The sequence below is a fragment of the Centropristis striata genome, chromosome 8 (genome assembly GCF_030273125.1).
Source record: "Centropristis striata isolate RG_2023a ecotype Rhode Island chromosome 8, C.striata_1.0, whole genome shotgun sequence".
In the NCBI taxonomy this organism is placed as follows: domain Eukaryota; kingdom Metazoa; phylum Chordata; class Actinopteri; order Perciformes; family Serranidae; genus Centropristis; species Centropristis striata.
In genome coordinates, this window is record NC_081524.1 from 36,031,235 (window position 1) to 36,057,213 (window position 25,979).

The 25,979-nt window shown below is 37.9% G+C and overlaps 1 protein-coding gene across 1 annotated transcript in view; it reads right to left on the bottom strand.

Moving 5' to 3' along the window:
• Positions 1-25,979, bottom strand: part of cdkal1 (CDK5 regulatory subunit associated protein 1-like 1) — a 277,873-nt gene that overhangs the window by 55,215 nt on the left and 196,679 nt on the right. Inside the window, exons 11-12 of the mRNA XM_059338970.1 lie at positions 21,782-21,962; positions 8,812-8,874 (exon numbers count right to left, since the gene is read on the bottom strand). Coding sequence (XP_059194953.1) covers positions 8,812-8,874; positions 21,782-21,962 — 244 coding nt within the window. The remainder of the gene's footprint in view (positions 1-8,811; positions 8,875-21,781; positions 21,963-25,979) is intronic.

Below are 25,979 nucleotides of genomic sequence, written 5' to 3' on the forward strand. Positions count from 1 at the left end.
GTTAGTCTTTCATTAACAGCCTTTCATTTAGCTACCTCTACCTCCCACTTATTCCTACTTCCAGTTTTCTATCTCTCTCTTTTGTGTCTTGTGCGGCTGGGCAGGTGCAACGGGCCATGTTGACAGCTTGTCCCTCCTCTCTTGCCGCAAGGAAAACTGTCACCCCTGTCATTCAGGCCTATGAACACAGCATGGAGAATGTATGTATGTGTCTGTGCGCGTGTTCTCAGGAGACTATGACAGTGCGGGGTGAGAGGAGAGAGAGAGGAGAGGGACTTTATTAGCTCTGCCAGAAACAGCTGAATGCATGGACACTCACACACACGTTGAGTTTGCAGAGAATGACTAAAGCGCGGTGGGAGTTTCGCAACCTCAACCTGGAAGGCAAAACCCTGAGGGAGCAAAACTTTAGACCGCACGACACGGTGATGCAGCAAAGGGAGAGAAGTGGGAGTTTGATTCTCTGCTTATTTGACAGGGACAGAATTATAGCAGCTATAAGCCAATTTACATCTATAGTCCCTGAGCAGGAAACAGAGAATAAAATCCCTGCTAAGAAAATTAACACTGTATTATTATTAGTTTATTTAAAGGGGACAGTGCAATTTCATAAAACACATGATTATACATGGTTAAAAAAGCCAGAAGGCTAGTTTTCATCTGTAGTCCCCTGGCCATGATGTAAAAAAGCAGAGAATTACGAAACAAAAAACAAAACAAAAAACATATACATATACATATACATATACTGTATGTTTTATGTGGTAATTATGTTTGATGTATGTTTGTGTCTTGTTTAGTTTTGATGTGTTAAGGTTCTTGTTTATTATTGTGGTTTTATTTATTTATTTGGGTTGGTTTTGTGATTTTGTTGTTGTTGTGTTTTTTGTTTTGTTTTTGTTTTTCTCTCTGCGTTTGTTCATTGGTGAGTTGTGTTGTGTTTTGTCTAAATAAATAAAAAATAATAAAAAAAACAACAAAAAAAACAAAAACAAACAAAAAATAAAAATACGTACAATATACAAAATACATATACAAACACTTACGATACGATTAAGAAAAAAATACAACATCACATACAACATCACAACATATATGTAGTATAAAACTACAATTACAAGATAGGACACATTCACTGTACAACAGTAACAAGACTTCACAACATTAAGACAAGTTTTTATGTAGTGTATTCATACACTTGTTCTAACTGAACACATGTACTCAGGGGAATGAATTGTGGTCACTCTAAACAAACAATAGCAAGACAAGTATGCCAGTAGCACTATGTCTCAACGCACTCATTGGATCTCACTGATGAATAAAAACAGGAATAATTACCACTTGTAATGTGAACCCAGAGAACTCACACTGCTGAGACACAAAAAACAAGGCTATAGTCAGTTAAGCTGCCATTTTAAAATCTCCCAATTAAATGGGGACAGCCCTCCAGTAATAACTTAGCCCCAAATCAAAAATACACTGTTTACTCATAGCTGTAGTGCTATTTATCAATCTAGTAAAACTCAACAGCAATGTCTCTTAAGTAAAGGAAACGATATATTTTTGGTTTTGGGGTGAACATTTAAATCTTATCGGTCAATAAAGGTTAAAAATATAAATGTGTCTGCATGCGAAGAAGCAGAACTAGCAAAGTACAGGTGCATCTCAATAAATTACAATGGCATAGAAAGTTTACTTATGTCAGTAATCGTCAAATAAATGTAATATTACAAAAGACCAATTTAAAAAAGTATGTTTAGTGTGGAAATGTTGGCCTGAAAAGTATGTCCATCTATATGACTCAATACTTGGTTGGGGCTATCTGACTTGAACTACTGGAAATGGATTTTTCCATGATATGCTAATTTATCGAGATGCACCTGTATGTTCACTAGGGATGGGTACCTTTCACATTTGAACCGATACGGTACTGATACCCGGTACCTGGGAATCGGTACCGGTACTCAACGGTACCAATTTTCGGTACTTTTGCGTTTGTTCATGTGGTAATAAATGTTAATTTGTTTAATAATAAAATCTAATTTTTTCAATTCAACATATTTATTTCTCAAAATATAAACTTTAAAAAATATATCAAAACAATATAAAATCCAGGATGAGCAGTGCTTTATTGTTGAGTCAACGTGCATTTTGTAACATGAAGGTTGCAGTGTTATCAAAGAATGCAGAGGAGCGCTCTCAGGTGGCAAGTGCACGGAGAAAAAAAAAAAAAAAAAAAGTTGCAAGTGCACGTGTGATTTGTTGTGATGACGTCGTAGCTGTGCGGCGCAGCACCGGTCAGACAGTATTGTGGCCATGGCATGGTTGGAATAAAGTTGAGTCGGGCTGCTCTGTGCACATATCGAGGATGACGCAGGATCCGAGGGATTTAATTTCAGCGAGGCAGTTTGGAGTAAAGTGGCAGGTAATATTCCTGAGTTGAAGAGCGGAGTATTAGCGGAGGACCAGAGCTAGCTGCTAGCTGTTAATGACTGGTCTACAGAAGAATGGAGAGAGCAAACGGAGTAAGGAAGGTCCAATCTGGAGGCAGACGAAGGCCAAGCCCGGGTAGAGACATTGGAGAGATAGCAGCTGGCGGCTAGCAGGCCTAGAGCCGGGCTGTTCGTCTCTGTGCCGCGGTGGAAGAGGGCAGCAGCTAGTGGCTAGTGGCCGCGGTGAGCAGACAGGACCAGACGAGGAGGTAAATAAAAAATAGTGCGATCGTCAGCACGCTTGTTAATCAAAGACGTTAAATGAAAACAGGTTGAAATCAATGATCAGTTTAAAGTTAACGCTGTTTAGGTACCGAAACATGGTACAGTTTGATTTTACATGAATCGGTACTTGGTAGTACCGACGGAATTCGGTCGGTACCTATAAAAGTACCGAATTCGGTACCCATCCCTAATGTTCACAGTGTTCACATCACTGGTTTCAATTGTGATGAAGTGCAATCTTTACACATCTGGTTACTGGTGACCAATACAGATAATGTTGATGGTTTCCTAGGGATTGCACGATACCGATACTGGCACCTTAAGTATCTGCCAGTACCGATACCAATCAGATACTGTCTTCTTCCCAAAAACAACTAAGCAGTTAAAAAAAACCTGGCCATCTAAAAACATCATGCATCATCATTTGCATACATTGGCGCCAATATTACCTCAATATAACACTAACTGTTCAAGTGACACATGCTCACCTCTATCTATGTTCAGTAAAGCATTTACTTAATAACTTATGTTTATGGATCAGATCGGATTCAGTGATTTTGGCCAATATCGGCCAAATATCAATACTGAATATCAGGCCCGAATACACGAGGACGCTTGCGGGTAAAAACGACAAAATATTTTATCGGAAGTGCCTTTCGTTTAGACGGTGACGACGTATCCACCGTAGTGTGTCCGTCTACACCGACAAGACGCAAAACTCTGCTCAGATCTGCTCAAGTTGCATACGCATTTACGTCACATCCATGCTCCAGTACAGGAAAATAAACAAACATGTGGGATTATTTACATGCGTCGGACCTTCAAGCTGCTCTGGCAGCTCTAATAAACTTACAGGAGTCTTTCCACCAAATGTACAGGATCTGTACAGATAGTATTAGTGAACAGAGAAGGATCTGGAATTACCGCCATCACATTTTGGATGCACTGATTGGTCAGAGGCGAGCCAGACGGCTGTGAACGAGACCTGGGAGATCTAGTGATGGTGGAGAACTTTATAGAAGGAGTAGCTGATGAAAATGCATAGCGTGAAAACTTCCACATGCCCAAAGATGCTCTTATCGCTTTAAGTGATGCCGCCTGGCTGCATACAATCGAATTCCACACAGTTTTGTGTCACCGTATGCAGCAGATTTCCTCCCGAAAACGATCGTCTAACGCGGAATAAAAAGTGAAGACGCAACGCCACTTTTGCGTCTTCTGTTCAGACCGTCATCATGTAAACGTAGCCTCAGATTGGCGCATCCCTACTTGGAATAACATATGAACACAAATCTACACGAGAATGGCACGAAATTGAACTATTTGTGCCTCAAACTCTTTGGTCTTGGGACCAAAAGAGTCTCCAGACCCCAACATGTCAAAACTACCAGACTGGTTTAGAGGCTGAGGCACTGTGGGACCTTTGCTGTAAAAAAAAAACATGCAAGAACCTGTATTCCAAAACAAAACACCAAGCTTCAACATGGCTCAGTGGGTTACACAGTCAAGGCCTTAGAGAGTCAGTCTGTGAGTGTGTGTGTAGTGTCTGAGTGTGTGTGTGTCCAGTGCAAGGCATTGGCCCTAGACAAAGTGCTCCGCCAGCTTTCTGCCCACTGGTCTTTTCATTGCTGATGGATGGGCCTTGTTCAGCACCATCTGGCTATAGGATATTTCACATTAATCATCACAAACACACACACACACACACACACACACACACACTTTTGTCTCTTAAACATACACACACCAGATGAGTATAATTGTCTACATATAAATGAACACAGAGAAAAACATTCACCTCAGACATAATTATGTAGAGGCAAAGTGAAAGAAAGGAGGACGAGGAAAGACAAAAAAAATAGAAAAAAAAGAAAGACAATAACAAAACAAACAAAGAAAATAACAATATTTAGTGTAATTGACAGCCCATTTTCATTTGTGTTTTAGCAAACCCATTTTCCACATTTGTGATTCAGAGCTAGCCACGGGAGATTAAGAAACAACCATGGTACGAAAAAAAAGAGAAAAAAAAACAATTAGTTCATTTAAAAACATTGTTTCATTTGGATGGTAGCCTGGAGCTATGGAACAATAAAGCCTCACTAACCCAGCACCCCCCACCCTGACTCAGTCTTTATTAATGACCTTTCCATACCTATAGGAGGATGCATATTAACAATAATGGCTGCAAAGACAGCCATTACCCCTTCCCTCTGTGTGCTGTCCCTCTCTCTCTGTCTTTATCCCTCTCTCCCTCTTACACACACACACACGCAAGCACACACACGTGTTAGTAAACACATAATATCCTTACATAAACCGTAAGCTGAAAAGCCAGACACCCAAGGGAATTTAATGTAAAATGAGGGACATTATCAGACTTCATTTATTTCTATCTAACGGCTATATGGGCTTAATACAAGCTGATTTGCCTCAACATTTCCACGGAGTGTGGACATGGGCAAGGACGGGCAGAAATGTGGTTGATCTGAGAGGAAGCATGCTTGACATTAGATTTATTATCATTTAATCATATCTCACGGCTATCTGGGTTTGTAAGGCAAGGGGATTTATTTGCAAATCGACACAATCTATGGAAAAAGGAATAGGACCTACAGGAACATGGCTGTAAGTTGTTTCTGCATGGAAGATTTACAAGAAACTTGCTTGACATGTTCAAAATATTTATGTACCAGGGCTATCAGATACCGTATAATAGGACGGGATTATTTTTGACATATTTTATTCACAAAACATAGCAAAATAGGCAAGGTTATCAGTAAGTTGGTTGACATTTTACTCTGCTGGGGATTAAAAACATATGATGTCATATGAAATGTGGCATATCGGAGAAGAGTCATCATTTTTATCAGCAGCAATTTTATTATCCATTTAAATTATATTTCATATTCTAACATAGCTGTTGACAATAATGTACCTTACTACAAGAAAAGAAACCTAATTTAATGTACCAAATATACATGAAAAAGTATCACTATAAATGACTTAATAAATTCCATTTATTCCACTTTTGTGACTAAATTTCAAATGATTTCTTCTATGAGAGAGCATGTCAGAAGGTCTGGGGTTCTGACTGTGGCCATGTTTCATCTTTAGCTTTAACTTTGGAACGGACAAGGGCTTCGTCCCTGTGGATCTCCAGCTGCAAGCTGGCTCAGAGTGGATTAAGAGGTCTAAGAACTGGCTGAGACAGTACAGTGGCTTTAAAGTGGCACTCCATAAAAAATATGTCTTTTCAACAACTCGTCCCCACTGTCCTTTCTATATTTTGAAATATACACTAATTATATATTATTATTATTACTATTACTATTATTATTATATATCATATTATTTTACTTATTACTTTATTTATATTTTTCATTTTATTTGTATATTGTTATCTATTATTACATATTATATTATATTATATATATTATATACTGTACTATTATTATTATTATATACCGTCTAGCCACTATAGCATTGTTGCCATCATATCATATCACCAGTTTAATTATTACCATCATCTGCCAACCATCCTACCAACTGATGTTCTTCTTTTTAACTTATTAAGTGTCCTTGTTCTTGTTCTATTCTGTGTTTTTTTCTATTGTTGTTTTTATTTATGCTACCTCAGTATTTTATTCTATTGTATTTTATTGTACTTGAACACTTGAGTACTTGAATACCGGACTGCTGTGACAACCGAATTTCCCTTCGGGGATGAATAAAGTAATCAATCTATCTATCTATCTATCTCTCTATCTCTCTATCTCTCTCTCTCTCTCTCTCTCTCTCTCTCTCTCTCTATATATATATATATATATATATATATATATATATATATATATATATATATATATATATATATATCTATCTATCTATCTATCTATCTATCTATCTATCTATCTATCTATCTATCTATCTATCTACAGGAAACATACATATGTAAACTAAACAAGTGGTATTTGCTAGAGGAATTAGAGAGGAATTGTGAATTTTGATGTGAGTGTTTCTGAAGTGGTTTGTATTGTAATGCAACACATTCAGAGACATTAGTTAGTATTTAGGCTTTACCTGAAAGCCTGGACTCTTTCTTGGGCTTAGTAGAAGAAAAACAATCTTATTCTTCTGGAATCTGTATGTTGACAAAAACACACACTGTAACAAATTGCTGTAAGAAAACAGCCAAATTGTGACAGTAACATACTTTTTTCCATTAAAAAGGTATTATACTGTAGAAAGCAATGCATTCTGGGCAATATTTGTAGGCAGCTTGCCGTTTCCCATAAAATATATGATATATATCTATGATATTTTAAGTCTCTTCTTCTACACATTTTTAATGGCTGTATTTTACTTAAATAACTCATTCAGTATATGGTATACTAAAATTACTGAGGTTATTGTGAAGACAGCGCTTAATTCATAGTGATTGGCTTTCAGACAGTAATATGCTCTATTTACAAAAAGTAACTGCATTGTATACTGCAAAAATATTTCAACTAGCTTCAGCACTATACTGTGTTTTAGTCTACTGTAGAAATCAATGAAATGCAGGATTTTACTTTTTGCAGGATTCTGTATGATTTTATCACAGTAACATACTGTAAAGTAGATAACAGTAGGAACTGTAAAATTAACAGTAGAATGCTGGCAACCCTGCTGCCAGTATTTTACTGTTAATTTACAAGACAATTGTTTACAGTGCACAAACCAACGGGCACAAAAATTGTAAAGGGACAAATTATTCCAAGTCAGCTTAGTATAGTACACTTATCAATTCCTCCGGGAATTAGACTTGAGGAAAGCATGTTAACAAAAACTAAGTATCTGATTTAGATGCAAACGTGTTAATGTATTATTAACATATTCTCTTCTTACTCTGCTCAGTTCACATTCCCTGTCTGTAAGTGTATGCACTCACTTATGTGCATGTGAGTTCCATATGTACGAGTGTGTGTGTATATGTGTGTGTGTTTGGTGTGTGTGTGTGTGTGTGTGTGTGTGTGTGTGCGTTTGAGTGTGTGGGCGGCAGACTCATGACTGCCACTGTGAAAACGTGATCTCTCTTATATCCTTTTAATTAGCATGTAACATGTAACAACAGCACCACAGGCACAAACTCCTCTAGAGGTATAAACTCTGGAGGAAAAATAAAATTTGGCCAAGCTTAAGGACACAGTGTGACAACTGCAAGGACGGCTTTAATCACCAACACGCTCACAACATTGACTCTGCAACAGCAGGCCGCCGCCTTTCTTTTACACTATTTTGCTTCGTTTCTCATCATGCTAGGCGAGTCATCACACCACCACTAAGGCAAACATATAACATAATAACTTGGGAATATATTTAGCTGGGTGTATCAATATACAAGGACCCATGACAGTCTAATATGTCAAAATACAACTTTTCTTTCTCATGACAGCAGAAAAATGTGGTGACAGCTGTTGTCATGGGCTTGTCACTTTCAGAAGGATATCTTTATATAAGAACTCACACAAATGCACACACACACACACACACACACACACACACACACACACACACACACATACACACACACACTGCTGTCACAAGGGTCTCATCACCATAAGCATGCCTGAAGAGAGGCATGTTCAGCCCGCTGTCAGATGTTAACCTTATAATGTATGAACCCATGCACACACGCACACACACACACACACAATCACACACACACACACACACACTAGTTAATACATACACATTCAGCTGAGGAGATTTATCTCTTACTTCAGAATTCAATCTCTCTCTCACACACACACACACACACTGACACACACTCTCACAATGTAATCAGGAACAAACACTCGAGCTGTCCTCATTCACTAGATTGCTGACAAGAGGTGTCCATCTTGAGGTGACAACAAACTCATCACAGCGATAACGACAATATGATGACGGTGACCTATAACTGTTTTGAAGTCAAGTGAACGCTATAGCTGGAGAGGTGGATGAGGCTCGGCACTCAGGGCTCTCTCCATTAACAAACAGGCAGAGTGATTTTAAGTGCAAGGCTGTAAACAAGGGTTAGTGTTTCAGGAAAAAACAGTGAAAGATGTCTTACCTTGTGGTCGTACGGGTTGTAAGAGTGGAAGAGTTGTGACAGCTCTTTCGTCCTCTGCTTTTTCTGCGGACAATAAAAAAAAAAAACATGAACAAAATATAAAACTGACTTACTGGATCAACATTTTAAATGGAAATAAAAAACAAAAATCGGATTTTAAGTAATATGTTTGTGTTTTTACTTTCAAAGCACAATCATGCTCGATTAAAACATTTTAAAATTTGCAAATGCGAACACAGGTGGATACACATCTACTTCTATTCTTTGAAATAACTCAACTCAACTTTATTTGTAAAGCACTTTAAAAGAACCACAGCCGCAACAAAGTGCTGTACATACAGACAACAGAACAAGAGACAATAAAATAAATAAAATAGGAAATAAACAAATAAATAGATTCATTGCTTTTTAAAAGACAATTTAAAAAAAACCTAATAAAAGCAAACCAATAAATAAAATATAAAAATAAATATATTTGACCTTTACTTGTCCGACCATCATCAACCAAAGACTAAAGACTTTCATGGAGTTTCAAGCCAGTACTTCAGAGGGGAGTTGACAGCAGGGCTTAATGTTGCTTCCTTTTTAACGTAGTGACGTCATCAATAAGTAATGTGCCGGTGCTTTTGCTGACTCCAGAGGGCTCAAAGTCACTCATATAATGTAAGGATAAAACAGCTAAAAAGACCAACACAAAAAGTTTGGGCTTGTTTATCGCTTGATGAGGGAAACTATGACGGAAAACGTCTCATTCTATGACAACTTCCTCCAAGTGTTCTCATCTTCCTCCATTTATTCTGTTTGTAGTATTATGGACTTGTAAAGCCAATTTGTGACACTGTACATGTAAACTTGACTTAAATAATTGTTGTTTTAGTATTAATTATTATGAGACATAATGACGTTTTGCCTGAATCTCCCTTAAATAATAATAATAACTTTATTTATATAGCATATATAAATAAAGTTATTATTAAAGGTTTATTATACAACGTCAGTTCCTCATTCATTCTGTCATGGCTACTTTTAGACAAATATATTCATGTATTGTTCAGGGGACAAATTAATCACTGTCAGTAACACTGATCAGGATATTTTATACAACTTATTTTTAATAGAATTCCTACAACACGTAAGATCTAAAGTAAAATATTGTTGGTTGGCCATTCCTCATCCATTGTCTTGCAGATAGAATAAAATGACATGGTATGAGTATAGGGACACAGTACAGTTTCACTCATGTTAACTTATTGGGTCACTTAAACTGAAGGAAAAAAATGACTATTGCTGAGAACAACGCCTACAGTTATTCATTAAATCTATAAAATATGGAGTGAACAGAGGGGGAAAAATGTATTTGCCTACCAGCTGTGGCAGAAAATATTCCTCATTTTCTTATTTTATTCCCGCTCAAGTCTGGCCTTAACCTTGCATGTCCTTAATGTGTAATGAGATGCACAACTGTGAGACATGACTGTTTGATGTGTGGCAGTTGTTAATGCAATCAGTTACATGAGGCCGATGCAGTTACAAAGAGCGCTAATTAGCTCGCTGATTAGGCCATGTCTGGCTAAGGGGGAAGGATATATGTATATGCTACTGTAGCTGAAGGGAGTAGGCATTCATTTCTATTCCCTGTCTCTGTCTTTTCAGTGAATATAAAATGCTGGATTCGATGTCCTGAGGCCAGATCTGTACATATGGAGCCGACAACCTACAAGTCGCTCTGCTATCACACACAGGCATCATTACAGCGCCATAGTCAAATGCAGCTTGAGGATGTGAAAAAAAAGGATGGATGCAAGAGAAGCATGTGCATAATATGAACATTTGTGTGGCCAAGTTGACCAAGATGGACATAGTTTTAAAAAGTTCAGTCTTTCAGCTTTATGCAACACATCCCTCAAACCCAATCCACTCACTGCTGTATTTGGAGTCACACCCTTGGACATGCATACCACAAGTATACAAAAGAGAGCAGTAGCATTATGTAGTCTCATAGCACGTAGGGTCATCTTAATGAATTGGAAATCTAATAAATGCCCACCCTTCAGATGGATTCAGGAGGTGCTACCTTTACTTCAGATAGAAAAGATCAGATATACACTGAAAGGTTCCTGTGACACATTCAGTAGAGTGTGGACTCCCTTCATTGAATATGTGAAGAAGTTGAATCCTTAATAGATCATGTTATCAAAGCACTCTTTCTCTAGTCATCTGTCTGACTAGCCCATTGGTATACCTCTGCAGAACTGGATCTTGTGTTTCATTTTATTTTATTTTATTTTATTGTTATTTTTTATTTTTTTTGTACTCTTGGTCCCATGGGAGGGTATAAGGGGAGGGAGAAAGGGAGGGTACTGATATGGGATTATATTTTGAGTTTGTATGTTTGTATATGTATGTATGTATGCTCATTTCTGTATAACTAAAAATGCCTAAAATAAAGTTATTAAAAAAAAGTTAGCATTCATTTACATGGAAGTCTGCACTACAAATCCATAGATGGAGAGAATAAGGTTTTAAAAGAAGTGCACAGAGCAGAAGTTGACAAGAGAAGATGTGGCAAGAAAAGTAAACAGGAAAGACGAGTGAAGGAAGGTGAATAAAGGTATTAAGGTAGAAGTGTTTAAAGGTGGTGGTTGTACTCTTTGCCCTCAGACAACTACCACTTTGGCTTCTCTGTTGTTCTGTCTCTAGTCAGGCCCATTCTTTCATCAATGCACCTCTCATTGCTCCTTGCTCTCCTCTTTATTCCTTCCATCTGTGAATCCCATCTCTTTTCCTTCCCCTTCTCTCCATTTCTTCCTGTCTCTTACTCATTTCTCTGCTCTCCCAGAGCTCTTGTGATCCATACAATCCTGTAATCATTGGCCCTGTCCGTCTATCATCCTCTCATTCTTGTTTTCACCTGACTCGCTCTCTTACTCTCTCTCCGCCAAAAGGCTCTCCAGAAACTCCAAATCCTCTTCTCTCTCGTTTTCTTTGCCTTTCCACACATCCCTCAGGGCTCCAGCTCTCCCTCGTTCCCTCTGTTTTTTTCTCCAGTGAGGGAAAAACTCCTAGTAATCATTCTGTCTCCAGTCTCTCACCCGTCCTCCCCCTTATAAGTCCGTCTCTCCACATTCTCTCTCTGCCTGGAGCACCTTAGGTGAGAGCAATTCTCTCATCATTGCTCCTCAACACCCTCCCTCTCCTCCTTCCATCCCTTCATCACTCTCACCATCACTCCGTATTCAGTGATGCTCAACCGTGAGTGTGTGTGTGTGCGTGTATGTGTGTGTAAGACAGATGTAACCGCAGGTAAGGATTTCTCAACCCCCAATGAGCTCCCAGCTGAATTTATCCAGTTCAGCAGCACACACACACACACACACACACACACACACACACACACACACGTCTACGTAAACACACACCACAGACACACACACCAACATGTGCTCCCACATTGACTCACACAAACACATGCTGTACAGAAAAGGACAAAGGTGTGAAAACATGCCGAATACAAGGTATCCAAATGCCAACAAGAAAACAGAAGGAAAGGAGTCAATTGAAAGGCAACATCAAAAGGAGACAGACAGAACAAAACAGAATAAAGAAAAGATACAAAATGGTAAGAGAAAGAGAAATCAATATCTTTTCTTCTTCTATACCAGGAATGAGCAGAGGGGAAACCGTGTCTCATTTATTGCAATCCTGGTGTCTTGTCGTTTTCTAAAGTGGTGCTGCCACTTACATAGAGGTTAGGATGTGGGCATTTGTGGCTTATGTGAAGTGAATTAAATGTTCTCATTATACTACAACAGCTGCTGCTGGGGTGCCCTTGAGCAAAAACTACACCCCAAGTTGTAGATTTGCTCAATTAATCAGGAGCCACTAGCAGAAGTCTGCACTGGGGAGGCGGACACTTTAATAAAGTCTGCAACAGTGTAGGGTGATTGTTTCTATTCATATGGTCGAATCGTGGTTACTTGAGATGGGCAATACGTGATCAAATTGCCAAAGGGGGGGTGGTGTGGGTCAGCACCATACAGAGCTATGAAACATTCAAACCTTTACGCTTTTTGCAAGCAATATAGACAATTTATGCAAGTAAAGATTTATAAAATAATGTGATTTTTATTGGAAAAAAATCTATTTATTAGCAATGTCTCCTCTATTCAAGCAGTGGCTCCCTTTTTAAAAGTCTGTGTGTGCGCTAGAAGCAGCAATATTACAACATCTGGTTCAATTAAACATTATCTTCTCTTTCTTTAAGCTTTTGAGAAGGCATATGGAGAACGGATTCTCGGACAAGATAAGACAATACATAGTTAAGTCCAACTATCTCTTTTCATATGATATTTCCGTTAAAAAATCCTACTTGATTTAAACACAAAAAAAGACATAATGTAAAAACACAACTGCAACCTGCTTCAAATACAGCTCTAAAAATCTGAATGCAGCATTTACATAATGCCAGACCACTCTGTTAAATGTCAATAGTTCAGGCATTCATGCCGCCTCTCAAGTCAGTGTTAGCTTTCCTATTCTACTATATCTCAATTTATAAGAGCTTTATTATTGTGCTGCACAATAAAGAGTCTGTACACAGGTATGTGTGTGTGTGTTTGCATGCATGAGGTTCATCAACCAGAGAAGTTAATCTAGCATGCCATCGGGGTTGTATTAGTGACAAGCCAGCTATGCAAAGCCACTGCATATGTGTGTCTGTGGACCTGTCACCGTGTGGTGATGATGAACGATGGTTGTTACCATTACATCCATCTGTTGTTGCCACCAGAGACGGATGCTGCGTCTAACGGGAAGTGACATTACATGGATGTATACACGTGTATCCATACACAGACTCCAAACACATGCAGGAGCGGTGCAGACACACTCTGCTGCCAATAACACACTAAAAGTTTCACGCTTCATAAAAACACTGCTGTTCAACATAAAACTATTTTATGTAAAATATCCACAACATGCTGTGAGGCTCTGGAGCAAGATATGGAATTCTAAAGTGCAGCTAAGCTATGAATTCTTGGGAGTTAATGACTATACCTGTGTATATCCAATATTAACCAATTGAGGCCTAAAACGCCTGTAAAACCTCTGGGCGATTTTAAAATAAGCCCCTAAAACCTGAAGTTTTTCTGGAAATTCAACAGAAGTGTCAACGCTTCTACTAAATAATAGATTTTTCAGCCTCTGTAGCAGATAGAAATGAAATTCAAAAAGTATTTGAGAGCTTATACAAATACTACAAAACGACGTATCCGCTTCCCAGGCTTCAATGGGTTAAGAGAAGGAAATAACTGCAGAAAGACAGGAGGCTTCTTTAAATTATATTTAATAGTATTTTAGTGAAAATCACTAGAAGTTAAAGATTAAAACTGTGCATGCACTCATTCAGTAATGCTCAGAGAAAATCAGGTGCCAAATTCAAAAACCCTCTCAAATATGATCCAAAGGCTGAGATGGTGCTTTGTATGTGAAGGCCAACATAGCCAGCAAGGTCCTAGTCTTGGCTAAATATTTGCATGTTTTTGAGAAAATGTACAATGTGTGGATCCTGGAATGATGCAGTATAAATGTAAGTGTGTGTGTGTGTGTGTGTGTGTGTGTGTGTTAATGTGTGCTGATATGAGCGAGTACATGTCGGTATGCCCAAGTATGTTGTGCGGCAAGGTAACAGTGATCTTGCCCTAGCCTGCACAGTTTGAGCTTCCGGCTTACCATTATGTGACCGTTTGTCATTCCCTAATGACGGACAGATGTTAGTGCTATAGAGCCTCCACCCAGGGCATGTGTGTGTTCTATTACTCCAAGACAAACCTGAGGCATAATCTCCTAAAGTGTCACAATGACACTCTGTATGTGTGTGCATGTGACCTTACTCTCTTGACAGAGGTCACTAGATATAATATAACATGTTCCAGCTATGTTGACTTGTGATCTGCTGTGCGTTCTGTTCAATAAGGTTTATAAAAGGGCAACTGAAAATAATCTTATCATGCCATTACAACACATATTCAAGTCAGTTAAGTCAGCTATTCTCAACCTTGGGGTCGGGACCCCAATTGGGGTCGCGAGATGAATTCTGGGGGTCGCCAAATCATTTTGGAAGTCAGCTCTGTCTCCACTGTGTTAAAGTGTTCATGTGTTAATGTGTTTTAGTCTTTTTGGTAACTTAATGTCTTTTTTTGGTCATTTTGTGGGTTTTTTTTTTGTTTTGTTTTTTAACCTTTATTTAACCAGGAAAGTCTTATTGAGATTAAAAATCTCTTTTACAAAAGAGTCCTGGCCAAGACAGGCAGCAGCACAGTTAGTTACAGACAATCATTTAAAAACAACTGAGAACATAAAAATAGAGTCACAGTCAGAACATCATCAAACAAAGCATGTACAGACAGAAGAGCCAGCTTCAACATCATGAAGTAAGGACTTAAACATGTTTAGAGAAACCAGCTCCTTAAGTTTTAGTGCATTTTGCAGCTGGTTCCATGAACCATTCATTTTGTGTCTTTTTTGGTAATTTTTTTTTTTTTTTTTGATCATTTTGTGGTCATTTTGTGTCTTTTTTGGTCAATTTGTGTCTTTTTTGGTCATTTTGTTTCCTTTTTTTGGTCATTTTGTTTATTTTTGGGTGATCTGAACTGTGCGTGTGAGATTGTGTTCAGTGAGCGGGGGTCACGGACAACATGCATGTTAAATTGGGGGTCGCGACTCAAAAAGGTTGAGAACTACTGAGTTAAGTGACCAAACTGTAAGTTCTGTCAGAGAAATATTGTTTGAAAACATCACTTTCCTCTATTTATCTAGTATCCAACAAAACACATTTATATTTTTGCAGCAAGTGAAATATTTCAGATTTTCTTTTCATGCTTATATTGGATGATTTGATTTCCATTCAAACTACCCTTTTAATGGACTCAAATATGCAGTAAGGTGTTCAAATGGCATTGAAAAGTATATAGTACTGTGGGCTTTAAGTGTTCGCCTTTAAGTTTTAAAACCATTCTATTAGATTTATTTTGAAATCCAAAAAAATTGAAATATATTCATGCTTTGTTCAACACAATTACCTTGCTGCCTGAACTAAATTCCACCGTAGGGATCAGTAAAGTTCCTCTTTTATGCAGTCTACACTCTTGACACTCTGGCCTTTTTTTACACCCAGCAGAACATTGTTACTGTCCTTTCTTCCAGCAAGTTAAGACTCTAGAGTGAACCAACTCCCTGTGACCTTTTCAACTAAAAATGCATTTGAATGTGGAAAGCAAAAACTGTGGTCATTAAAATGCAATGTGTTCTCCGTTCCATTATTAGTGAACAAGGTCCTCATTAATCAAGTACAGGCCTACCTGGCCCCAGACAGCAACTTAACCATTAACTCAACCTTAATACCTGTTAGACTGCCTTTAGTCAAGTGTTATTATCTCCCCTGATACGTGTGTGAGAGAGTAAGTGTCTGCATTTGAGTCAGAGAGGGGAGAAAGCATGCATGTGTGTGTTTGCGTGTGTGTCCAGGCGTAGATAAATGATAGTGAAGCTAGGAGATAGAGCTACTAGTGGCTGGCCAGCTGCTTCACGTTGACAGCTGCCACAATGGTGCCTTGTGGGTAATGGAGTTCTTAACCAATTACAACCTGGGGAAATTAAAAACACTGTCCCACTAGAATCGCTAATCTCCTTCTCTATCACTTTTTTTTCTCCATCTCGCTCCAGCAGCTGCTCATGCTCAACTCCTCCTTGCATACCAATAGACATCACAACACACACATACACACACACACCCTCCACTCAGCGAGTCCATTTATCAAGGCTAAGTTCTAGTCACCTGGGGATGATTATAGAGATCCAAGCTAATAGCATTCACATCCCTTTATTCTAAACATGCTCCCTTCTCTCCCTCCATCCCTCCATCCCTGTGGTCTCCTATTCTTTCCATCTGCCTCAGCCTCCCCTCCGTCCTGCATTCTCTCATATATCATCTATTACAATAGGTAATAAGTTAGACCTGCAAAACACCTGGACCACATCGCAGCTGGACCTTTTCCAGCTCCGTGGGGTTTCTCTGCTTCACTCACTGACTTACTGAGACAAATCTATCTGTGTGCTTTTCTATTCAAATATGTGCTTTTGTCACTGCTGGAAATCAGTTTGCTGAAGCAAAAATATACTTCTAAGTGTCACATTATCAAAATTATCCCAGTGTACGATTTAAAAGTTGTACTGATGCATTTGATCTTTATGTTTAAAAGGTTTTCTAAAAATATATGTATTCATATTTTTCAAATGCATTAGTACAACTATTTGATACAAATACATACATACATACATACATATATATATATATATATATATATATATATATATGTATACATACACACATATATATATACATACACATATACATACATACATACATACATACATATATACACATATACACATATATATATGTATATGTGTATATATGTATATATATATATATATGTATATACACATATACATATACACATGTATATACACACACAGATATATATATATATATATATATATATATATATATATATATATCTGTGTGTGTGTGTGTATACATATATTTTTAGAAAACATTTTTTAGAAATACTTCACCATGCAGTGCTCAAGTAACAAGGGACCAAATATGGCAAAATAACTTTTAAACACTATTTGACTCACAAAGGTGTTAGTAACAATTAACAATTCATTTCTCAGCCAACCCAAGTTTCTATATTTAAGTTAATTTTCTGCAAGCAATACATTAACTAGAATGGCACTCAGAGTCATGCCCTATCGCGTAATGTTGACAGAAATAAGAAAATCCAGGCCAGTAGTTTATCCTTAGTCCTGTCAAACAAATCAATAAATCAAACCAAAAACAACCTTCCGGACGGAGGCATTGAGAAAACGAGACTACAATTGTAGGATATTCGAAGCATGTGGGATCCTCAAACCAACCTGCTACAGTTTTCACAAGCTTTCCCTTTCCATTGCCCTGAACACACATACTATTTCAGAATTGAATAAGAAATGGGAGAATGGGCTGTATTGACAGTTCAATTAAGCAGCATACCATACAGAATGTCCAGTGCTGTCAAAACACTGGCTCCTGTGGACATGCATTACTACCTCCTAGCGAATGCCGACCTCTAGACCTGTTCCCATGGTGCACTGACCTACACCTGTCTTTTAGTCCAAAACAACATGGGATCAATCTGCCCTGTGATACACAGTAAATGGAGGAATGACTGAAAGCAGTGTTTCGGAACTACAGTCTCAATGAATGAGATTTGGTCTGCTTAAAATCTGCTTAACCTCCCATTAATACTAATGCAAACAGCAGAAAAGGCCAGCTGTCGTGTCTGCATACCATACTGATAAGGAAATGTAAGTATCTGCACTTGTTTCCAAAGGTCCAAGTGTGCTTCATGTGCAAGATTAATGTGAACCATAGACAAAGACTTCCAGCTATAATAGAGAAATTAACATCCTCAACCACATCGGCTGCTACATTCAGTAGGTGAGCACTCAAAGTGGCTAATTAAACTTCTAAGGGAGCTGGTTCCCCTTCAGGTCCCACAATGGGCATGTCCCTGTAGCCGTTACTTTCTGTCTCACTTTATTTCCTCCATCCATCTCATTTTCCCTTTCAGCTTTCCCCTCCCTCCTTCCTTACCGACTCTCCCTCAGACCTCCTTCTGCTTCCTACTCCATCTACTTCTCCATCCATCCCTCCTGTGGCTTTTCAACACAGTTGTGTTCCAGACAAACCATCTGGTGCACTTTATTAATGACTGACCCTACATGGCCTTGCCGTCGCCTAGCTGCCACCACTTGCTGTGTGTGTGTATCTGTCTTTAGGTCTTGGTGTGTGTGTATGTGTGTAAGAACAGGTGCATGCTGACTGATGATGGGATGTTGTGGGCAGCTTTAACCACCGAAGCAGGTGTACTGGTTACAGGGACCCTAACATATTACTCTGACTCCCTTTGTCACCTTTTACTATTGTCTGTCAAGCACAAATATACTCACAATTAACTTAAATGACCAGCGAAAACAGACATTATAAAGGCAGAAGGACAATACAATGATATTATTGTAGACATTTAAAAAGCAAGTTAACCCTTTGTTGCATACGCATCTCCAACAATTTACATTTGTGATTAAGCACAGACCTTATAGTCTTTAACCCTTTATCCGGTAAGGAACTATATATATGGTCACTTCCACGGGCATCCAAAATGGCGTTGCTATGCAGCCCAGTGAGGTCGGAGAACCATGTGACTTCTCTCAGCCAATCAGCTAATATTAGGCTATGTCACAGATAGTGACATCACACCATCAGACCAATCAGCAGCGGCCATGAGCGTTTCTAATTTCCCTCTTTCACCGGATGCCCGAAGTACGGCTTTTTTACACCTCCTGCTATTATAATATATATGTTATATTGTTATACATCTACATAAATAACACATATATAAATATATACATGTGTTATAAATTGTCCATAAAACATTTAACAACATAAAAATCAATGTTCCTTTAAGTTTATATGTGACTTTCCTATATTTTTATGCATACATCTTTTTAAAAATGTTTTACCCTAGACAGGCGAGGAACCATATATGGTCACTTCATTGATCTTGATTTTCAACCAAAAAATGTTATATTTTTAAAAATGTCACAAATGTAAAAAAAGTATTGTAGTGTCCTGCAATGACACTTTAGGGTTGAAATTGTGAATTTCAAAGTATTTCGATGAGTGCCTGATAAAGGGTTAAATAAACAGTAAAACTAACTATTAAAATAATTTTCTATGAACAAAAAGGCTCAAATGGCAATAACAGGTTTCCAAAGAAACCAGCAATATGCTACACTCTGACAATCAAAGAGCTGCTTGTGGAATGAAGTCTTGGATAGATGTGTGCTGACATCCAACCGCTGACAATAAAAGTCGGATGAGACAGATGGAGCAGAAAGAAAGGAGAGGGGGAAAAACATAAGAAGAAGAGAAGCAGTGATGTGCTTGTCTGGGGAATGAACCCTCTAAGACACACTCAGCCTCTCCTCAGAGAATGAAGAGAGATATGAGGGACGAGGGAGAAAGAGAATGACTTATGAAGACGCTGCACTTGAAAGGGATGTGTCAACACTTTGATGGTAAAGAGTGGGAGAGTGAAAATGCAAGAAGAGACAGAACATATAGTATAGGGTACAGCATAATGTAGGGGGTCAAATTAAAGAAAGAAAAGGTCATAGAAAAACATTTCAGGATCAAGAAGCGTGCATGCTTTTAAGATTCAATCAAGGGAGAACTGTTGCATCGTGTTGCATACAAACGTTTTTAACAACTTGAATTCAATGTTCATATTTAAATAACAACAGCACAGCGTGATCAAATGTGGATTTAAGTTATGATCTAAGTGGGCATCTGTGAACATGCCGACTTTGACTAGATTTATCAATGGAAAAATACTAAACAAGCAGTAGTTCTTTCTGTTTATTTAAGGGAATCAAATAAAGTGGTGCAGAACTTAATTTGACCAAAAATATGTCTATATAATTGTGCATCAATCCATGGAATAAGATTATCATAATGACTATAATGACCATAAAGTTGCACTGCAGGGACGACGGAGAGTATTCACATTCATAAGCAACAATTCTGTTAATTTACATTTTTATTATAGAGGACTGTGGCTCTGCCAAAAGAAGACGTAGCTGAGAAACCCATGAGGCAAAAGGTCAAGAAAACACTGGAGCTGATGATGGTTATGCTTCCATTCTTCTCTCTCACTTACTCTCTCTCTCTCTTACACACACCTTTCCTAACAATTATGGCTTCATTAGCTGCTAATTGTTTCATTTAGCAGCAGATTGAGACAGAGAAAGAGAGAGAGACACAGAGAGAGAGAGAGAGAGAGAGAGAGAGAGAGAGAGAAAGAGAGAGAGAGAGAGAGAGAGAGTTGGTTATGTGCACTGTAATAAATTATTCTGTAGTCATTTCATTTTACTTAATATATTTGATAAAATGTATTAAATATAAAGGCGTCCTTGATTTTGAGGCAGTTGTTTAAGTAACTTTAATATAAAAATGTTTGAGAAAGAATCTACTTATTTTTATCACATTAAATATAATCTTTATGTAAATCAAGAGAATTTTGAATGAATCCAACACAATAGAATTAGTCAGTTTTTAATTGACAAGCACTTCCTGTTAAGTTATTAACTCAACTTGTAACGTAGTATTTAGTTAATAATATTGCGTGCAATCTGTTGCCTCAATTTTATTGAGTAGCTATTGATTATCTTTTTTTACAGTGTGTGGTTATACAAGGAACAGTAACTATCTGAATGGAGCAGTAACCATGAGACAATATGTGGCAGTGACTCTATTCTACTAATGGCTCCTAGAAACCTCTTTCTTGTGTTATAGTTAGAGGGAAAAACACTTACTTACATACTTCTTAAATATACAATTAATAATTGAAATATTGCAGCTTTAAGCTTGTTGTTTTGTAACAAAGTTGGACTTGCTAGTATTCCAGCAGCAAATGTTTAACTTAAAAGCAGGCATTAATATTTATACACAGACTGTGTGCTTTCATACTGTGTATCATGTGTGTCTGTCTCTCTGAAAGGGGCAGTGAAACATCCCCACCGACAAGTCGTTCAGGATTAGCAATATTAAAATTCATACAGAAGTCATGACAGAACTAGAACGTGCTTTTACATTTTCAAATGACAGGAGGCCGGGCTGTGTATGTGAGCACTTACAGTAGAGGATATGCACACACAAACTGCATATATGTACGTGCAGAGTATCAATATGTTTGCCTACGATAACCACGTATTACGGCTCATTATACAGCTTCTGTTATAGTTCGAGCTGTCATTTGGTAAATTACTAAATTAAAAATTAAAAAAACAGCACTTGACAAACACTCACCACTTGTGCTGGTACTTGCTCCATCTTAGCGGCAGGTGTCCCTGGTCTGGGGTAGAACTGGTTGATGAACAGACTGGGGAATCGGTACAGCTTCACCAAATCTACGGTCTCTTGGAAGTCTTCTTCCGTCTCACCAGGGAAACCGCAGATTAAATCTGTAGCAATGGTTACACCTGGGACCCTAAAAGACAGAAACAGAGACAGACATTCATCAAGTCATATATTAAAAAAAAAACAATTATTCAATTACCGAGCACCAACATCCTTTATTCCAGTGGAATTTCTTGAAAAAAAAAATTGAACACAAGAAACATACATTATACAAATATACTCACAATTAACTTACATGACCAGCGAAAACAGCCATTTTAAAGGCAGGAGGACGATACAATGATTTTATTGCAGACATTTAAAAAGCAAGTTAGCCCTTTGTTGCATGCGCATCTCCAACAATTTACATTTGTGATTAAGCACAGACCTTATAGTCTTTAACCCTTTATCCGGTAAAGAACTATATATATGGTCACTTCCACGGGCATCCAAAATGGAGTTGCTATGCAGCCCAGTGAGGTCGGAGAACCACGTGACTTCTCTCAGCCAATCAGCTAATATTAGGCTATGTCACAGATAGTGACATCACACCATCCGACCAATCAGCAGCGGCCATGAGCGTTTCTAATTTCCCTCTTTCACCGGATGCCCGAAGTACGGCTTTTTTACACCTCCTGCTATTATATTATATATGTTATATTGTTATATATCTACATAAATAACAAATACATAAATATATACATGTTCCATAAACCATTTAACAACATAAAAATCAATGTTCCTTTAAGTTTATATGTGACTTTCCTATATTTTTATGCATACACCTTTTTAAAAATGTTTTACCCTAGACAGGCGAGGAACCATATATGGTCACTTCATTGATCTTGATTTTCAACAAAAAAAAATTATATTTTTAAAAATGTCACAAATGTAAAAAAGTATCTAGCATTTGTTAACCTCCAATTATTCAATTACTTGATTATGTAAAATGACTCTGAAGTTTGTGATTCACAGACTATTTTCCCACAATTCATACTGTGCCTTTGTAAAAAAAAAAATATGTGAATGACAATCGCATTTTAAAAAAGCACTAAAGCCTTTCCCCATGGACTCATTGAGCCAATCAAACCCTGATTAGCAAGCTGTGCTACTGATCATTAGCTATTGATTATTGACCTGCTGGCTCATTGGATTAATCACAGTCAGGAGGGTGTGGGAATAGATGTATCGATTGGTTCTGTGTATTTTGTTTGTATTGACAGCAGTTGGACAGCTTGTAAAAGAACTCCAAGGCTAAGTTACCGTTTTCTGTCAGAAGAAAACATGCATCTCTAGAGTACACACTTATGGAAATGTATGCTGTTTCAACACGCTAGCATACAGTTTTTTTAAAAAGGCTCTTAACATCACCTCTGATGGCTGAAGTAGCTGTAAATCAATGGTATGTTAATTCTGCAGGACACAACATTATCATGAGCAGCAGAGTCCAAATAAATTATGATAAGTTGGCTTTACAATTAGTTTGTCTCTGTTTTTTGAGGATAAAGTTATTTGCAAGAGTGGGAGCTTTATCCAATACAGAAAATAATTGGAAATCACTCTCAGTATAAGGAAGCCATGCCATTGATTACATGCTTTCTTTCAAACATCGAGATGGAGTGGAATAGGAGGGACACTGTATGGAGCCACTTAATGTAATGTGTAATGTGTTATATGGAGAGCAGAGAGCAACAAGAAGCCATGATGTCATTAGAAACAGACAACTGAACAGATTTCCTTTGAAAAATCTTTGATGAAATGGATGAAGAACAACATAGAGTGAGTGAACTATCAATCACCACACATTTTCTATTAACTCCTTCATTTCATCTTTATTCTTGCCACTCCTCATCCTTTCCTCACTCCTTTAAAAAAAAAAAAAAAAAAACATCTCACATCTGATGTTGTAATTCATGAACTGTATTTGTACCCTGCTCTTACAGATAAGGGCTGGCTGCAGAAGTGCTTACACGAAACAAAGACAGCGTTGGGATCAGAAGCACGGATATGAAGAATATCTCATCAAATTTAAGAAAAAAATATAACACACATGTTAGCAAAAGTGGCAGGCCGACAGAGAGAAAGACGGCTCAAGAAAGATGTTAAGAAAAGAGTGGAAAGACATCTTCTCTGCAATCGACAACATGATGCATCTTTAATTACATTAACTTCCTGCATCTGCAACCCCGTGATAACCTCTGACCTATTGATGAGTTCCAATTGGCTTATAGTCATTAATATTAACCAATGGCCTGCAGGCATAGACATCCTTGACCTCTAAGATCTGCCCGACAACTACCCTATGAAAACCAAAACTAAATGAATTATAAACAAAAAATCTGAGCATGGAATGATTAAACAGATGAATAAATGAATAATTTTCGATTTGTGATTAAAATTGTCTTCTTGAATCCCCTAAAGCAGTGCTTCTAAAGCCCCTTGAGAATTTTACACAAATACATGGTTTTAATCCTTTACTTTGTTAGGTAAACAAAGGACTATTTGCAGCCTGTAGGCTTTCTACAATGATTAATTAAGTAAAGCGGTCTGAAAACGGTAAGATATAGTTCATTTTTTGGAGCCGAGGTTCCATTCTGTGAGTACTCACATTATGGGCGTCAGTAGGTACCATTTTGTTGGACACATTTAAGAAATGTTTGTGCATCCTATGGGATCTAATCACTAAAAACATTCTCCTAAAGGGATAAAAGTTTGAATAAACACATTAATTCTGATGAAAGGGTATAAAATAATATACCCCCCAAAGCTATTTCATTAATGACAGTAGGAGAGAAAGTAAATAAAATTAGAAATGCAAAAAAAAACAAGCTTTTTTCTATCCTCAACCGTCTGTTGCATCTCCTGAGGGCTTCCATATCCAATTTGCAATAGCCCTTTGTCGATAGTGGTGCTGAGGAGCTGTACATAAGGTAGCCAGTGTGTCCTTTTTATTCTTTCAGCAGATACTAAGAAAATTTACACCATTGCTGGAAAAAAAATAAGAAGTACAATTCAGGCCAGGGGTGCAAAGTAACACATGGAGATAGAATACTGAGAGAAAGAGCAGGGAGAGAGACTGGTGTGAATTGGCTTTTGTGGATTTTCCTAAGGTGGAGGCTGAGAGGGAGAAAAAAACATGCGCACACACACACTGTCATTTTGACACCTCTGTCTCTCCCAGATCTAAGGGTGACGGAGGTGTGATGTGTGATACTAATGAACAAGAACCACACTGATACCCTCCTTGTTAAAATGAGAGGGGAGAAATGAATCTTGTTATTGTTCACCTTTCAAAAACAGAATGTGCGGGAAACAGAGAGGCAAAGATACCGAGACGGAAAAAGGAGAAAGTCAGGAAAAGACAGATTAGCTGTCAGCTCAACTTGCTGTCAATTAAGCCGATGCACTGCAAAAAAGCCAACTTGTATTTTTTGCCCTAAAACAGTGAATTATGTTGGTAAAACTTGGAAATATAAATTATTGACATTTAGCGCAATAATGTAAGTTAGCACAACAAAGGAAGCCAGTTGTCTGCTCAAAAACAAGTTTATGAGTTGTTGTTACTTATATCTTTAAGTTGGGGTTCACAACAAGGGACAATAGTTCTACTAACTCTTATTTCTTTGTTGTGAAATTCGGTCATTAGGGAAAGCTAGCGGCTAACTGATGCTAGCGGCTAACTGAAGCTAGTGGCTAACTGAAGCTGGCGGCTAACTGATGCTAGTGGCTAACTGAAGCTAGCGGCTAACTGATGCTAGCGACTAATTGATGCTAGCGGCTAATTGATGCTAGCGGCGCTGCTTGTTACAGCTACAAGAGTAGCCATTAGCGTATCAATGCTAACTAAACATTGTGGTCACAACATTAGCTGACATTTCATAGCAGCGTTACAATCGTGCCAGAGAAATTCAGAGTTGAGCAAACTCAAAACAAAACTTAAAATATTTATTTTAATTGTCCAACTTAAAAGTTTGTTGCCTTGAAATTTTGAGTTCACCCAACTTTTCTTTTTTTGCAGTGTGCTGAGAGAGGGCTTTTCTTAAAACTTCAGGACTGAAACACAGATTTGTATATCTAACTCGGGTTGAACTTTTGTCTCAGAGTACTG